Raw genomic sequence first — 17,284 nt, forward strand, 5'->3', positions numbered from 1 at the left:
AAAAACCAACGTGTGTGTGTGTGTGTGTGTGTGTGTGTGTGTGTGTCTGTGAGCCTATTGTCCATTTTTGATTTGTTTCACTGTCAGCTATACATCCAGGTTGGCCTAGACCCTTAAAGCATACAACCTTAAATGCCTTAAGTGCTTGAACCCCGGTAATCGCTGCTTGCAGCTACATTTATTTTTTTGTATTTTCTAGTTTGGGGAACAGACACAGTCTCTATAGTGTGATATCAAGGTGAAAGAGTCTCTATATGCTGAGAATTAACAGATTTCTGTGATAGTTATGTGATAGCTACATATCTATTTAGCCTATTTCAAATAGGTTAAGTAAGATTTAATAAATTATTTGTTGTAAATAGTTTTGTTAAATAAAAAGAAAAAAAGTTTCATGTTTAATTAACAATATGCATTTATTTTTGGCACAAAAGATACATAGGCTATCTTTTGTTTGGAGGTCAGTGTAAATATTATTGGCTACTTATAGCATATAATATAGCCTACTTATTGCGCTTTCTCTCTATATACACTTTTAAAAGCGGGTCATATCTGCTCATTTAAAATTGGCAGTGACAGTAGAATGACTTATTAAGGTACTCAATAAAATTAACAAAGTGTCTGAAAATGCGTGCATGCAATACACTGATAAGTATTAATGTAATGCACTAATGTAGACATGAAACGTGAATCTAACAACAACCAAATTATCTGCAAAGTAGTCTTGAAAATGTTTAGTGAAAACTGTTATTATCCTCCCCTCTTCAAAGTCCAGTACAGAATTGTAACATTACATTTACACAGACACATATGATTGACATCACAGCACGCCATAGGGGAGGCGCATCTACAAAGCGGGAGGGTGCTCTCCACCAATGTGATGCGCCATCAGAATAGTGGGCGTGCACCTTATGGTTGTACGGTTTGGTTGCGCTTGCAGAGAGAGAACTTGACACAGTGTTGCAGTAAATCAGACAGAGCTACAGTAACAGCGCTGAAATTTGTCACCCTGTTGCAAGTATTTTTGGCCAGTGATACAAGCGAGAGATATCACTGCCGTCTCCTGTTTGGGGAAGGGTTGAGTTGTTGAGCAAGGAAGTACATCGGATCGTTTTCAAGAACAGTTTCAGAGAGAATCGACACATTTGACTGGAAATGTCTGAAAACAAACCAAATGATGATCCGAAGTTATCCACGACGGACAGAGTGGTTAAATGTAAGTAGAAATCCCATGCAACTCAAAGTGATCGGGCTCAGAGACTATTTGAAGTGCGAAAACCTCGAGATGTGAGTGTTAACGTGTCCCTGCAGTGAGCAGGCGTCATATGGTTTGGTAATTCTCTATAATATGAGATCTGCCCATGGAAAAATGGGTGGTAGCCGGCTGTATTGGCAAAAGTAGGAAGTAAAGGTAGTTGTTGTTATGACAGAGTTGGTTGCATGGTTTATTTGTCATTAGAAACGCGATATAAAGCCGCACTTTTCAAGGTAACAAACCAGTATCCTTTAGTATTTGCTCCAGTTATGGCTCTTGGGTTTTAATTAACGTGTTTTCTTTTGGACGAAAAAAAAGATATTGCACAATATTGACAGCATGAAAAAATCCACCCTAACACTGTAGAGATTTTACATGCCTGTTTTTATTACATGGTGATTATTTTGGACAACAGACAGCATATGACAGGTTGGGGCCCCTGACTGTTTGGAAACAATCCCTCACAGTGGGGCTCCCCTGTGCCTTCAGTTTAACAGACACACTTACAGTCATGTTCCATTTGTTCTTCCTCGTTATGGCAATTGCTATCATTATCATTTGTTGTTACTGTAGCTTCTCATCACAGTGGATTGCATTTTCCAACACAAAACACTCCGCTGTACTTCGATGTACCAAAGTTAATGAAGAGCAGTGTTATTGTATGTAACCCAACACATGGCACATGGCTTATTTGCCATTCGTGTTTTTCATTGAAAATAATATGCAATGAACTCCTGGCTTGTAATGGCTTTTGCAACCATCAGGCATAACGGTGCAGCAAATCCAGCTGTAAGGGACGCTACAACTCAAAAGCTCTGACAACTTCCTTTTTTGTCATAACCATGCAACAGCCTCCTTCTCCCAACAAACGTGTCCTCACTGAAGTAGTTCGGCAGCTAGACTGTGGTTTTATAAGTGTGGGGATCTGATATGAATTGATTGTTTTCATAAAGGAGCCTGGGCTGCTTGGATAACTCGCTTCCCTTTTTTTCCTCCCATCAGCTCTTACCATGGCTCCTGTGAAACATCAATTTCCTGTCACTGGTTAGAGGATGGGAATGCGAGGGCTGGGAGTGCTTAGGGAAGGAGTTGCACTTAAATGTTGATTGAGAATGTTGTGCATTGTTTTAAACTTGATAAGGGAAATCTGAATAATAGGAGCTCCTGAAGTCCTAAATCAGGGCTCCTCAAATCTTGCCCTGGAGGGCCAAAGCGCTGTAGAATTTAGCTCCAACCCTGATAAAACTCACCTACCTGTGATTTTTTTTTTTTTTTTTTTTTTATATGATTCTGAAGACACTGATTAACATGCTCAGGTGTGTTTGATTAGGCTTAGAGCTAATCTCTGCAGGAAAATGGATCTCGTGGGCCACATTTGAGGATCCCTGTCTTAAATGCTCAGCTATGGGCTTAAAGAGACTTAAAGTCAGTGGGTTTTAGTTTATGTCAGGATTGTGTTATTATCTGCAGCTCTTTAAGAAATATATCCCTTAAAAGACTATATGAGACATGTTTATGCTTTAGTAATATATGTTGTTAAACCTTAAATAAATATAGGTGTTGTGATACACTGCTTAGCATGTCATTCTCAATCTTTTATTCAACACAACATTTGACTCTCACAATTAGTGTCAGTGTTTCGTAAATTTAAAATGCTATTCGGGAAAATACAGGCATTGTAAGTGCTGCATCATTATTCAGATAATGTTTATTTAGCTGCCACAGCGCTGCTTTTTTTCTTGTTTATCTGCGTTTCTTTTGTCTATTGACAATTGAGACTGTCTCTATAGTTCTATCTTTAACATGTTCATAGCAGTAACAAAATACTACCCTAGAATTTTCATGCAAAATGCATGAAGTAATCCCCCCTCCATCACTAGTAATTGATTCAGATTTTTTTGGACTACAATAACCCAAGAAGGGCTGCAGGGCCAGTTTGATTAGATAGAGAAACTGAATTTGAGTGAAGAATTTAGCACTGATGTGCCGATGATTTCTTTTGTAGCTTCTGTTAGAGTAGCGCTCAATCAGACAGATCTATTATCTGCCAGTTGCTCTAAGCTGTGGAGAGATAAAGCTTTTAGTGGAGTGTACTTGCTTTTAAATGATTCTCACTAGGCAAGGAGCTTTTACGTAATGTTGTGTACTGGCACTCTTTTCAGTCTCCCTTTCAAAGAAAACAACACACTGCTAATGCTAGTAGAGCCTAGGGATGAGCGATATATCGCATCTGGTTGCATGCGCATCTCGTCAGTAAAGCCGGTTCCTTGATTAGCGCTAAATCTCCATCACCTGTTTTCAAATGGAGCGGCATTTAATACACGGAGCCGTAGTTCACTGACAAGCTATGCAATATCGCTTTCATTATTGCAGATATATCGCCTTCGACAATGAACGCAAATTGCGTAGCTTGTCAGTGAACTACGGCTCCGTGTATTAAATGCCGCTCCATTTGAAAACAGGTGATGGAGATTTAGCGCTAATCAAGGAACCGGCTTTACTGACGAGATGCGCATGCGATATATCGCGCATCCCTAGTAGAGCCTTTATGTGTTCAGAAAGAGGCTCACTGGCAAAGGAGGTAAACAGACAGACAGACACTAGGGTTGTGACGGTGAGGAAATTTTCCCACCGGTTAATTGACGTGTGACAACACCAGCAATACCGGTATCACTGTTGTGGGGGGTCGTTTGAGTTTTCCCTCTTTCCCTCTGCATTTAAATAGCTTGTAAAAGCACCGTGCGCATTTTACTTTCACTTTTAAATTAGCGGCAATTCGGCATCAATTGCTTGAATTCAATTCAAGAAACAACAAAATACAAAGTAGAACGTATAACTTTATTAACAAAACGAATAAAAATACACCATGCTATATGCCTAATATAAAATAGCAAATAACTTACCAATTTTAAATAGGTATACAAAACTGAAAATCAGTAAAGACTGAGGAACAAATAATTATAAAAGCAGAACGTTTATTAGCGATTAAGAAAGTTTGGAGGCACGGACTGCATACACTTTGATATAAAATAATGGGAAAAATATCACAGTTTAAATAAAATAAAAATCAGCAAATACTGCGGAACCAAATAAATGAGAAACGAATGTTAAAAAAAAAAACAACCTTCCAATATCACCTTCGATAAATGGCAGGTCAACAGGCTTTTCAAAATCCAAATTATTTTTAAAACGGGGGCTTTCACATTTTGTTTTGAAACTCTTCTGCCATCATCTTGTCTGTCTCACCTCACTCTTCTTGTCAGTCAGCTCGACTCACTCTCCTCACGTGACAAATGAAATCTGATCTGTGATACGCGACTGTCGTTCGTTCGGTGTGCTGCATTGAGCTGCCTCGTTCAGTTTTAATTGTAGTGTCTGTTCTCTAACTGAACTAAATGATTTTTGTTACTATTAAAAAAATTGCGGCTTAACCTCCGCCAACACCGTCTATCGTAGCAAGCCTAACAGACATGGGTAAAGGCACTTCTATTGTCCTCAGGTGAGGTGCTTGCTGTGGGAAAAATTGCTACATTTAATCCTATTGTTCCTTCTTTTTATGCACCTTTTCAAGTAAAATGTTGTTGGTTCTTGTCCTGGAGCTTGTATTTGGTCACTAACTTGAGAGCTGAAAATTCTGTACTGATTATGAAAACTATGACAATATGCAGTGCTCCAGACCAAAAAAATAAATAAAAATCAACTAAGGAGCCATTGGCTCCTATAAGAAACAAAACTAGGTGCCAAATAATTTTTTAGGTGCCACAGAATAACGCGTTTTATTTTTATTTTTTTAACACTAACATTTCTGTCATACTGTCATGTGTTTATGTCTCATCTTTTTATATCTTTTATCAGTATTTTAATCCATCTTGTAGATGTCCTGGGAACTAAGGTTCACTTAAAATGGGAACTAAATGTCTTTTCCAACGTGAGAACTAGGCCTATATACAGTAAAAGAAGTGTTTATTACACAGGGATGGGTATCGTTTACATTTTATCGATACTGATACTGCTTATCGATACTGTCATCAATACTATTTGGTGCAAAAAGTATGATGTGAAAAGTTTTTATACTGTTGAATTTTAGCAACTGTATTAAAATTCTTCATTCAAGAGCAGCGAGTTATTTTTCTCTGTGTTGTATTTTATTAACATTAAATTAATAGTTCACCCAACAATTAAAATGGCGTCGTCATTTACTCACTCTCGAGTTGTTTTAAACATGAATGAGTTTCTTTCTTCTGTTGAACATAAAAGTTATTTTGAAGAATGTGGGAAACCAAACAGCTGCTGGTCCCCAGTGACGTCCATATTTTTTCCCTACCATCAAAGTCAATGTGGACCAGCAACTGTTTGGTTACCCACATTCAGCAAAATATCATCTTTTGTGTTCAGCACAAGAAATAAATTAATTAAGGTTTGGTACAACAGGAGAGCGAGTAAACGATAGAATTTAAATTTTTGGATGAACTATCCCTAACATGCTGACAATCGGCAGCATGTTTAGTACTGTCGCTTTAAAAGCTGCACGCATCCGTTTCTCTCTCAACTGTTTACTCCCACTTTAGACATAACTGTTTTAATATGTAAACCTTGTCTGTTTTTGACAGTATTACCGCAATCAGATGATAACTAAGATAACTAAGTAATCAGGTGCTGTTTGACCGGCTTTTAGGCTCAATCCCATTTCTACCCCTTAGACTTTCCCCTTTCCTACCCCTCCGTTTTGCATGTTCACGTGAAGGGGTAGGGGTGTCTCAATTCTCTTTTGGCTGGAGGGGTAAGGGGAAGGGCCAGATAGCCCTTCAGATGAAGATTTTTTTCCGGACCACACTACAAACAAAGGAGTATGAATCATCTCAGCTTAAACCCGGCTGCAGTTGCAACATGGCTGCCCGAGCGAACAAAATGACACATAAATGTAAGCATTTGTGACATTAATAAAGATTTTAATGAAAAGTAATCATTTGTTTTGTTACATTCAATCGTGAGTTCATATTTCAAGTTATTCAAAGAAATGTTTGTAAAAAATCTCTAAAATTTCCTAACGTCATATCATTACTGACTGCACGATAGTTCCACAGAGGACTGCATGATATATTGCATGCGATTATGTGCATAACAATCGCATTGTTATGTGCATCTCGTCAGTAAAGCCGGTTCTGTGATTATTTATGAGTCTCCATCACCTGTTTTCAAATGGAGCGACATTTAATACACAGAGCCATAGTTCACCAACAAGCTACGCAATTCACGCTCCGAATCGCAGATGAATTGCCTGCGATATTGAACGTGATATTGCATAGCTTGTCTGTGAACTACGGCTCGGTGTATTAAATGATGCTCCATTTGATAACAGGTGATTGGAGATTTTTAATAATCATAGAACCGGCTTTACTAACGAGATGCGCACGACAATTATATGCGATATATCATGCAGCCCTAGTGCCACAACATATTTTCATGTCTGATCAGGGCGATAACCACCATAGACATTGAGGGGCTATTTCCCCCAATAATTAGAAATCGTTAAACCTTTTTCTCAAATATTGAGAGAGAGAGAGAGAGAAGTGTACGTGCGTCTCTTTTTACAATGAGTAAGTTTAACGTTACTTCAAAAACAGCGATTTTATCCTATCGTTGCTGGAAAATATAATGTAGCAATTCAGTATATAACTGTTATTAATATAAGTCATGGGGCAGCATTGACAAGTTTATTTGCTCCTGGATGTGAGCTGCATGATCTAAAGGACGTGTCAGTAAGCAGTGCATTAAAATAGAATAGTAATTAAATGCCTCTAATTAGGGCTGCATGATAAATTGCATGCGATATTTAATGCGCATCTTGTCAGTAAAGCCGTTTCTGTAATCAGCGTAAATTTCCATCACGTCCGTGCTTTCACATGGAGCAGCATTTACTACACAGAGCCGTATTCAAAGACAATTTGATACTGTTGATACTCAAATTTGATACTGTTAAGTGCTTTGACACAATCTGTATTGTTTTATTTGTGCTGTTGCTAGTGTTGTTTTTGGCGGCCTGTTTTAATTTTAGTTTTAGTCTAGTCTTTGTGTGAAGCTGTCATTTTAGTTTTTATTAGTTTTAGTCACGTTCATACTCTTTTTAGTCCCTTTCTCTGTGTCAGACTTAACTTTGTTGTCATCTTCAAAATAATGCCGCGAGTGGGGCTTGAGGAAGTGACGTCGCCTGCGCAGTGCGACCTGAAGTGAGACACCGGAAACAGAAATACTGCAAAATAATAATAATAAGTTGCGTTTTCTCAGCTTTTATTTTGGCGGAAACCCACAGGAAGACCTCAGTGCTTCTTTTTGTTGACAACGGATTTATAAATTGTTTGTCACACGTTTTGCATAGTAACATTTTGATGATTTTTTAAAGGCATGTGACAGAGCAACTGACAAGTAACACTTCAGCGCGGATTTTCCTCGGACTGATTTTGAACCCTGGCGCCGCAAGCTCTTGCTGTGCTGTCAGAATACATGTTTGTGTCACGGAATGTAGTTTTATTTATGTAGTTTTTCAGGCGAGAATGTACTTGTTTATAGTTCAAATACGCAGTTTGTTAATGCAGATAATGTCTATTTGAAAATGTGTGGTGACGTTTTCGGACATGTGAACTCCAGATGTGGTTGCACATGAGATATAATTCATTATGGGTAAATCTAACAGTTCTCTTTGTCTCATTAATCTATTATGGGTTCCAGAGAAGATAGTTTTGGCTCATGTTTATGTAAATTCAATGCTGTATATCAGAGCGCTGCCTTTGTACTTTTGACTGAATTATGATGGCTGTTGTTGTTTATTAAATATTATTTATTCAGTATTTTATATAAATAATATTTAATAATAGTGTTTAGTATTGAGAAATGGTGCGTGTTTGTGATGGTGATTTATAGTTACATTGTTCCACCATTGGCGAAAAGAGACTGTTTTTATGAGTCAGCAGTAAGACTTCTACATTGAACAGTTATAAACGCTATAAACGGAAGTTATTTTTAGTTTGAACAACAGCTTGACGCAGAGAACAAATGAGCAGCAAAATAACCCTTAACAGATGAAAGGATATATATGTTACGATTAAAAATAATGCTTTCTTCAGGAGACTATTCAAACTAAAGTTTATTGTGAATACGAGACAGATCAGAAGAATGAATTCTGGATCAGATGCAGGTAATCACACTCGCCCAGACCATCTCTCTCTCATAATACTCTAAATAATACAGCAAGCTTTTAATACAGTAATACAATAAGCTTTCAATGAAGCAACTCAATGTAGCTTCATTACTAGTTCTAAAGTGACGTTTTGGAATTAGTAATGGAGGCTTGGGCTCAGCTGTTGAACTGTCAACTTTAGATTTGAATCCGTCGCAGAAGGAAGTAGTTCTGCACAAAAGAGGTCTTTCTTTCTTTCTTTCTTTCTTTCTTTCTTAGTAAAAACTGTTTTTTTTTTTTTTACTGCTCTCTGTGAGGTCCATCTAAACTCAGCATGAGACCATTGTCTGTTGGTTTTATGCTACAGTTTAAGACGGATAGCTTGTGACATTTGATACTTGAACAGAGGTGTGAATGCTGCACAAAATGAGGAGGAACAGCCATCTCGGTTGCTGATCCCTGCTGGATAGCGGAGTAATTTTTAGCAACAGAACCTTAAGTAGCACCACATGCCTCAATGTTGAGCTTTATGGCGACACCTGTAGAGAAAGAAACCCTTCTATTTACACTTACCCACCTACACAAGCACAGTTATTCAGTTTGTACATCAACTCTTTATTCTGCTCATTTAATAAATCTGACCAAACCACATTTTATTTTAAGGGAAGAGGATGTCATATATGATTTCTAATTTAAACATACGATTAACCACTAATTGCAGGTACAGTCCCTTCCTTGGGTTAATTGCCTGTAGGGTAAATCCGTATGAAGTCAAATATTCAAGGGAAATGTTTCACATTATTCATCTTTGTGTGGTTATGTCATAAATAGTGTGTGAAGTATTGTGGGATGTTAGTTCTGTAGCCTTAACAAATAAGCAAAATTATTAACACAATAAATTGTTCAAAAGCTTCAAAGCAAAAAGGGTAATTTCATATCAATAATATTATTTAAAGATCTTTTATTTTTTTATTTAGTGCTGCCCTCCAGAAGCTATAGAAGGTACAGTCATGATTGTATAAGTGCAAAACCACAGTTGGTTTTTGACCACTGAAAGTGGGTAAAATAAAATACAAAAAAAGCATGGAGACTGGACATGGACATAGATCTGCATTAGTAGAGAACAGCCGTCTCTGTGACCTAATAATGAGTTAAAACATGCTTTTTGGGCATTAAACTATGGTGAAAATACCAGTAAACTGACCACGGCAAACCTTCACAAATCATGTTGTATGATTTATTTAAATACTCTCTTTCCATAAATTTTGTGTTTGAAGGGAAGTTCTTACAAAATATATTTTGGTCAGATGTGGTCAGCTTTAAATAACGAAAGAATATGTGAAAGTATGGTATTTGGGGTAAAAAACGCCCCTTCTGTTGGGGCTAAAGGCGCACAGTAATTAACATGATAGTATTAATAGATGGCTGACTTTTCCATTTGTTGACATGCCATGGTTAGATTCAGATAATCTAAATATCATAGGCTATATTATGTTGGGTGTCCATATTAGAGATAATCACCATGTTTAGAATGAAACCATCATATTTAAAAACATGATATTAATCATATTATATAATAAAATATACTGTAATTTGTTGTTACTGCTGTAAATATATGTTCAATTATTATTGGATCTCCTTCAATACTTTCAGAATCTTTACTGATTAAAATGATTTTGTTTTTGTATTTTAACATTTTTATATATTTTATTAACATTTTAATGACAGTATATTTATTGAACAAAAAATAATTTGTATTGTTCAAAATAAGCAGAAAATAGTACAAACTTTGATAAAGTGATTGTTTTGTAGTACTAACTTAGACATATTGCAGAAAAAAAAAAATTAATATATGTTTATTCCATCCCCCTCCAAAAGTATTGGGTCAGTGAGGCCAATTCCTTTATTTTTGCTGTAGACTGAAAACATTTGGGTTTGACATCAAAAGATGAATATCAGACAAGAGATTTACATGCCGGCTTTTATTTCCAGGTATTTACATCTGGAACTTAGAAGATATCACCTTTTGTTTGAACCCACCCATTTTTCATGTGAGCAAAAGTATTGGAACATGTGACTGACAGGTGTATTTTGTTGCCCAGGTGTGTCCTATCACAATGATTATTCAAACAATAATTAGCACTGAATGTCTATGCTCAGTTTGAGATTTGGGTTTTGCCTGTTCAAACTTCATTTATGGTTAAGAGGTGTAACCAACATGAAAACCAGAGAGCTGTCTATGGGTGAAAAACAAGCAATTGTGAAGCTGAGAGAAGAAAAATCAAGAAAAGAAAGAAGCCACTGGTGTAGTAAGTAACAGACATCAAACATGTAGACCATGGAAAACAACTGCAGTTGATGACAGTGGCTAATATTAGACAGCATTTAGTCGCCCAGGGTGAAGATTTAGTCGCATATGCGACTGATTTACTGGCAATGTGCTAGGCTAGCACATTTGTATTTCTTCTTCGCTGTTGCAACACAGCACAACTTCCTGTGTTGCATTCCGATTTGCAGCATTAAGCAAAGCTAGCGCGCATAACTATAGGTCTTGTTCAGTAAAATGGTATCGGATCGGTACTCACCGATGCCAGAATTTTTTGTGGTATAGGTGGAATTTCCAATACTAGTATCGGAATCTGAACAACCCTAGCGATCATCGGGGTCCAGGCACAATGGCTTGTGTAGATGATGTAGTTAGGCTATACAATGGACATGTCTCTTTTCAAGTAAATTATGAGTCTTCATGTAAGCATTATTATATGCACAATATTCAAATGATATAGTGTCCCTTCTTCAGTTGGACATATTCAGTTATGTCTAACAACTAGTGTTGTCAAAAATATCGATATTTCGAAAAATATCGATACTGAAATATCTGAACGGTACCAATATTAATTTCCTGAAGTATCGATACACCGATACTAGCCGAGCTGTCACTTTCACTTCTCTCCAAAGGCGCGTGGACAAGCACCACACGTGACCGCACTCATCTCCTTTGCTCTGGTTAAATAGCAAAAGTGAAGTGAATAGAAAGATGACTGCTCTGGTTGTTAAAGAACACAGCAGGAGCACTATCTGTAGGGATCTATGATCTCCGCGATGCAGAGAACGCACACGGAATCCAGTCATAAAAACGGAATTTACAGTTTAATGCGGAATGTCACGGAATTTGTCAAAGTTTGGATGACTTAATCGAAAGTAGGTCATTACACTTAAATCAATCGCGATATGGACTAGTATCTGTAAATATTAAGCTGCAAAAGTGGATTTAAATATGAATCCTGCATGTTCTGCGCGTCTCTGTGTGAATGTGCGGTTGTGTTTACTAATGTGGCGCTCGCGGTGATTTCAGCGTCTGCGTCTCAATGAGGATATAAATACATCAACAATATCTCCAGAACTGATCTGAAAGGCACTTTACGAGCATTTTACCATTTAATTTTAGTAAAACTAGCGTCATATCATACACACACAGAACTTTAGAAGTATTCAGGGCAACCCGTCAAAATAAAAGTCTGGTTTAACTTAGCCTATTAAAGACCGTGTGCCAGAAATAGGCTATATTACTATTATTTAGTACAGAGGTCTTCGACCCTGTTCCTGGGGATCCACTATCCTGAAGAGTTTAGCTACAACCCTAATCAAACACACCTGAAGTGGCCAATCAAGCTCATCAAGACTGCTTGAAAATTGCAGGCAGGTGTGCTGAAGCCGGTTGGAAATAAACTTTCCAGGAGAGTGGGTCCCCAGGAGCAGGGTTGAAGACCTCTGATTTAGTAGAATGTGCATAATACTACTACTTACTACTACTGTTCATTTTTTTTAAAGACATAATCACAAAATATTTTACTTTACTTTACTTTTACTTTTGTCATTTAGCAGACGCTTTTGTCCAAAGCGACTTACAAATAAGAAAAAGTAACTAAAACTAAAAAGTTACAACTCTATAAATACTATCTACCCACATATTTAAGAAAATAAAGAAATTAAATAAAATTAACACATGCATATAACAACAACATTTCAATAATAAACATATCAATGAAAAAATTAAATAAAAAGCTACTACTATCCCTTGCCGGTGTCCCTGCCCGGTGGAGTCGCACGGTAGAGTCGATGGTCTTTACACTCTTTGGTCTTCACACTAAGAGGGCTTCACACGACGACTGCCGCGACCGCTGCCGCGGTATAATAACCTTCATTATACCAATCTAACAAATGATCATTTCAATTCAGCTGGACCCACTTTCCTGTTTATCAACTACAAATGGCCAAGCAAGTGCACACACTGACAAGATACACGATACAGTGTATTTTAATTTTAATAGTAAATCCCCTTCATTTGGCAAAAATGTAAATGTTTAATTTTAATTAATTCAAATTAATTAAAATTGTTTTATGCCTTCATCTGATATCCAGTAAAATTTAAATACACAACACAGAATTTCTGAGGGGGAAAACACATTTCATAAGGCTACTGTAAGAATAAATAAAAATTGTTTGTATGCATTCAAATAGCCTAATAGACATGCTAAAACACAGAATTTGGTAACAATAAAACATAAGGTGAGGAAACAATAAAACATTTCATACGGCCCTAAACGTGTCATTTTTGTTACACTTTTAATAAATTAAATGTTAAATTGTATAATTTTCATGATTTTAATGAATTAGACATGCTTTTAGATTAATAGCATTTAATTTGACCATTTAAAAAAAAAAGAGTCCAGAAAAATTAAAACGGAAAAAAAACGGAATCCAGAAAAATTTAAATGGAAAAAATTTAATGTAGAAAAAAATAAAACTGAATTTGGGGAAAAATAAAACGGATTTCATAGGGCCCTATATCTGGAAATATTTTGATTATGAAGCAAATGAGAATATCAACAAATAGAACTTTGGATTTTAATTAGTACATGTATTAGTAAACGTTAGTTTCAATTAACATTTAACTAAGATTAATAAAAGATTAATAAATAAATCAACAAATGCAGTACCTCAAGACATTTTTTTGTTCATGTAAAATATACCGCATGTTCTCGACTTGTTACAATTATCTTTAAATTAAAAAAATGACCCCCTTAATATTGTGGCAGTTTTTTCACCGTGGTATCGAAAATGGTATCGAGTATCGATATTTTTCAAGGTATCGTATCGAAGTTAGAAATTCCAGTATCGTGACAACACTACTAACAACTTGACAAATATATTGTTATTACTGTTAAAATAAAATAAAAAATAATAATGGTCTATGTATTTAGATGACAGTTTTTGCATACTTATTACATTGGGCTTTATTAAACTATGAAAATATAATGAATTCATAGGGATTTTTTTTTTTTTTTTTTTTTTTTTAACTACAAGTCAATATTATTGAACCATTTTCACAGTCTTTATCTTGAAAGTTTTGCTATCCTTCGTCGTGTGGACAACATTATCTATGAATTACATGAATATAGGCCTAAATGGCTAATATATATATTTTTAAATTATTAAAAATGTTTATTGATTACTTTACTGGTAATATACCCACATTAAACACAATTTCACTGGTTCGGTATCTTATTTCATGCTTTAACAGTTGAATTTTCAACTTACATTTTTAAGCAGTAATGATTCATTATTATATTACTTATTAAATGGTTATTTAACAATTGCATTCAGTCATGCTGCCTGCATTAACAGTGTGATTCAGTTTGTTTGCGCACCCCCCCCCCCCCCCCATTCTTTTAGCACCAGCCGCCACTGCTACAATATTAGACAGGAATGAAAAAATAAATAAATAAAATAAGTCGTTGAACACTGACAAAAAGCAGTGTAAATGTATGTAGATTTTGTGATCAGAATTTCTGCTCATCCAAAAGTAATAAGTATTTAATAATATTGCTCAAATCAGAATACAGCTCAAATTAATCACATCAAGAAATTACCCCCAAAAGATAATTTAAAGTGATTTATTGTGTTACAATAGGCAGCAATATTTTGATTCAACATAAAATTTAATTACATTTTATTACACAAACTTTTAAGACTACAGTGTAGCCATGTGGTTTTCAAAAGCTGTATCTGATGTGGCATCGATATATATATACACAGACTGTGTAACACAGAGGTGTTATGAATTAGAATTGCATAAATAATGCTCTGAGATTAATTGACCTTTCATGCAAGAAAATTGATTAACATAAACTTCAGAGAAGAAATCAAATGCTAAAAAATGTGTACACCCCTTATATAACATTATATTTTATAAAATTTAATGTTACGACTACCCTTTGTACTGTGCTCATTTTGACATATAGAAGTGTGTTAAACCAGCAGTTGTACAGGAAGAGCCAATGGATGACAGTTGCTCAGGTATGTGCCAACTGAATGTTTTACTTGTAAACATGCTGCTCAGAGACTTCAGGTGGGTAGGTGTTGTACTGGAGATCTCCTTTTACCTTGCAGTCAGTGGCAAGACAGTTTCTGAGCGTGTAGTGTCACGTCGTGTTCAGGTGGTGGATGTGTTGGAAGTTTATGACGCTCTGCTGGTGTTGCCAAGATGCGAGGGCTAAAATGACAGGAATGAGGAAGTTTCTCTGTCAGAACTTCACTGGAAGAGAAGGAGAGAAAAGAAAGAGGATTGCAGAGTGTGCACCCTTTCCTGAGTTGACACTTTTATTTAATGACAGCTCTCTTAGTCACTGCAGTTCCAACACAGTTGAACCTCAGCTGTTTCTCTAAAATAGATGCACTCAACACACACATTATGACCTCTGTGCACTCACACTCAAACCAGTGTGCACTAAACCCCTCCGCCCCGGACATTCTAGTAGAACAGTGCACGTTACCATTCATCCTGTTTTTTTGGCCTTGGACAGAATGTGTGAGGAGGTTTTCCTTAGGCACTACATAGTCACCCCGGGGTCCGGTTAGTCCATCTGTTCAGGATGGCAGGGTGGAGAATTGTGTGCCTCTTAACAAATTAAGAGAAGAGTGTATACAGTCAATGCATTGTCAAAAAATGTGTGACATGCCTCTCAAAAGTGGTTGTGTCCTTACAGATGATGGAGATATTTTTGAACTGGTATCAAGTGTGCAGCCATCGGCGATGAACGATGGCATCGTCTATCGGCCCAACCCTACTCTCGAACAACACTAGGTAGATTTTTCCAGAATTTGGGTACTTAATAGGAAAAGGATCTGCTGCATTTTGGACTGGCTGGAGTTTGTTTATTAAGCACGCAGAGCAACTACCCAATAAAGCATTACAATAATATAACCTTGAAGTCATGTTTGATAGTTTGATGTACATTGCCCTCCACTAATATTGGCACCCTTGGCAAATCAGTCAATCTTGAGAAGTGGGACAAAACAGGGTGCAAAATTGAAAATATTTAACTTTGTTCTCAGCCAAATTAAACCACATTTATGTATCTTATATGTACTAAGCTACTGAGCTATGCTTTGATGCAACCTCCCAACTTTTTTTTTTTTTTTTTTTTTTTTACAAAATGTGCTTTTTATCTTGGACTGTGTAATATAATTTCAAATTTACCTTTAACAGCATTCAAGATGTTTTTAACATTTCTAAACACATTGTCATGTTAGCAGACAGATTACACTTTCACATGTGACCAATAATTCCACAACAAATATAAAATATCATAATGAAATGTTATTAAAATATTCATCTGATGGAGTTGACACATTTGACGGTGGTGACGAAAACCTGAATTTGTAGTATTTTTAACTATCAATTACTGTACTAACAATAAATAAATCACTGTACTAAAACACAACAGCAACAAGCTTTTATTCAAGAGTCACATTTAAGTATTTTTGGAACACAAAATCTGATGGTGGAGACATCTGATGGTGTAGACAAATTTGGCATTTCTTTCACAAAACAAATAGTTCATGTAGTAGTCTTTTTGTTTTTTGTTGATGCCAGATGCTAATAGAACCTACTTCAGGAGAATAAAGTTATCTAAATATTTCAAATAATTTCCTCAGAAATTGGAAGATGGTGTAGACATATCATGGTTGTGACCAGGAAATATTAACTTATAGGATTTATTATAAAACTTAGCAGAGCCTGTCTGACAGTGATGTACTCTGCAGAGAAGGATTGTGGCAAGGGGGTCCTTTAGAGTGACAGCTGCCCCTGATATTCCCTGATTTTATTACATTTTAATAAATGTCTGACGGTGTTGACAAAAAGTGGGGACACAACTTTGAAATCTTATGAAACATGCATGTTACCGAAAAACAACCTTGCTTTGATACAAGACATTATTAAGTGTTGCTTTTCATAAGACAAGCTCTTTTTCATCATTAATTGTTTTTTGATCCATTTTATAACATTATGAATGATTGAACTCTTCTCTGTGGACACGCTGTTTTAGATGTAATGAGAAGACAATAAGTGTCATAGATTTCACATAATGATAGAATTAAATTGAAGGGCATAATTGTGTTAAATACATTCTATTATTAATCCCCATAACATTTACAATTGAAAATATTTTTTATTTTTAAACCTAACAGCAGTTACAATTGCTGGACATGTTTTGTCCCATGTCTCAAGAATGACTGAAATATGAGCAAAGGGGGCTTTGAAAATAAATCTGCATTGATTATCCTTTTGATCTTTCATTCAAGAAATTCACAAAATTCCAACCTTTTATTGAAGCAAAACAATTGAAAGTGGGGGGAAAATCTCATTCTGAAATAAATGCTTTCTTTAGTTCATGTTGGCCATAATTATTGACACCCAATTATTGCAACGTCCTTTTCCCAGGGTAACAGCTCTGAGTTTTCTCCTATAATGCCTGACAAGTTTGGAGAACACATGACAAGAGATCAGGGAC

At 36.1% G+C, this 17,284-nt stretch overlaps 1 protein-coding gene across 1 annotated transcript in view; it reads left to right on the plus strand.

The window, feature by feature from the left end:
* Positions 1-935: 935 nt before the first annotated feature.
* LOC306885127 (protein phosphatase 3 catalytic subunit alpha) overlaps positions 936-17,284 on the plus strand; it is a 180,950-nt gene continuing 164,601 nt past the window's right edge. The window contains exon 1 of the mRNA XM_079441472.1: positions 936-1,213. Within this exon, the coding sequence (XP_079297598.1) occupies positions 1,153-1,213 (61 nt within the window). The 5' untranslated portion in view covers positions 936-1,152. The remainder of the gene's footprint in view (positions 1,214-17,284) is intronic.

This window comes from Barbus barbus, assembly GCF_936440315.1.
Source record: "Barbus barbus genome assembly, chromosome: 2".
Lineage (NCBI taxonomy): Eukaryota > Metazoa > Chordata > Actinopteri > Cypriniformes > Cyprinidae > Barbus > Barbus barbus.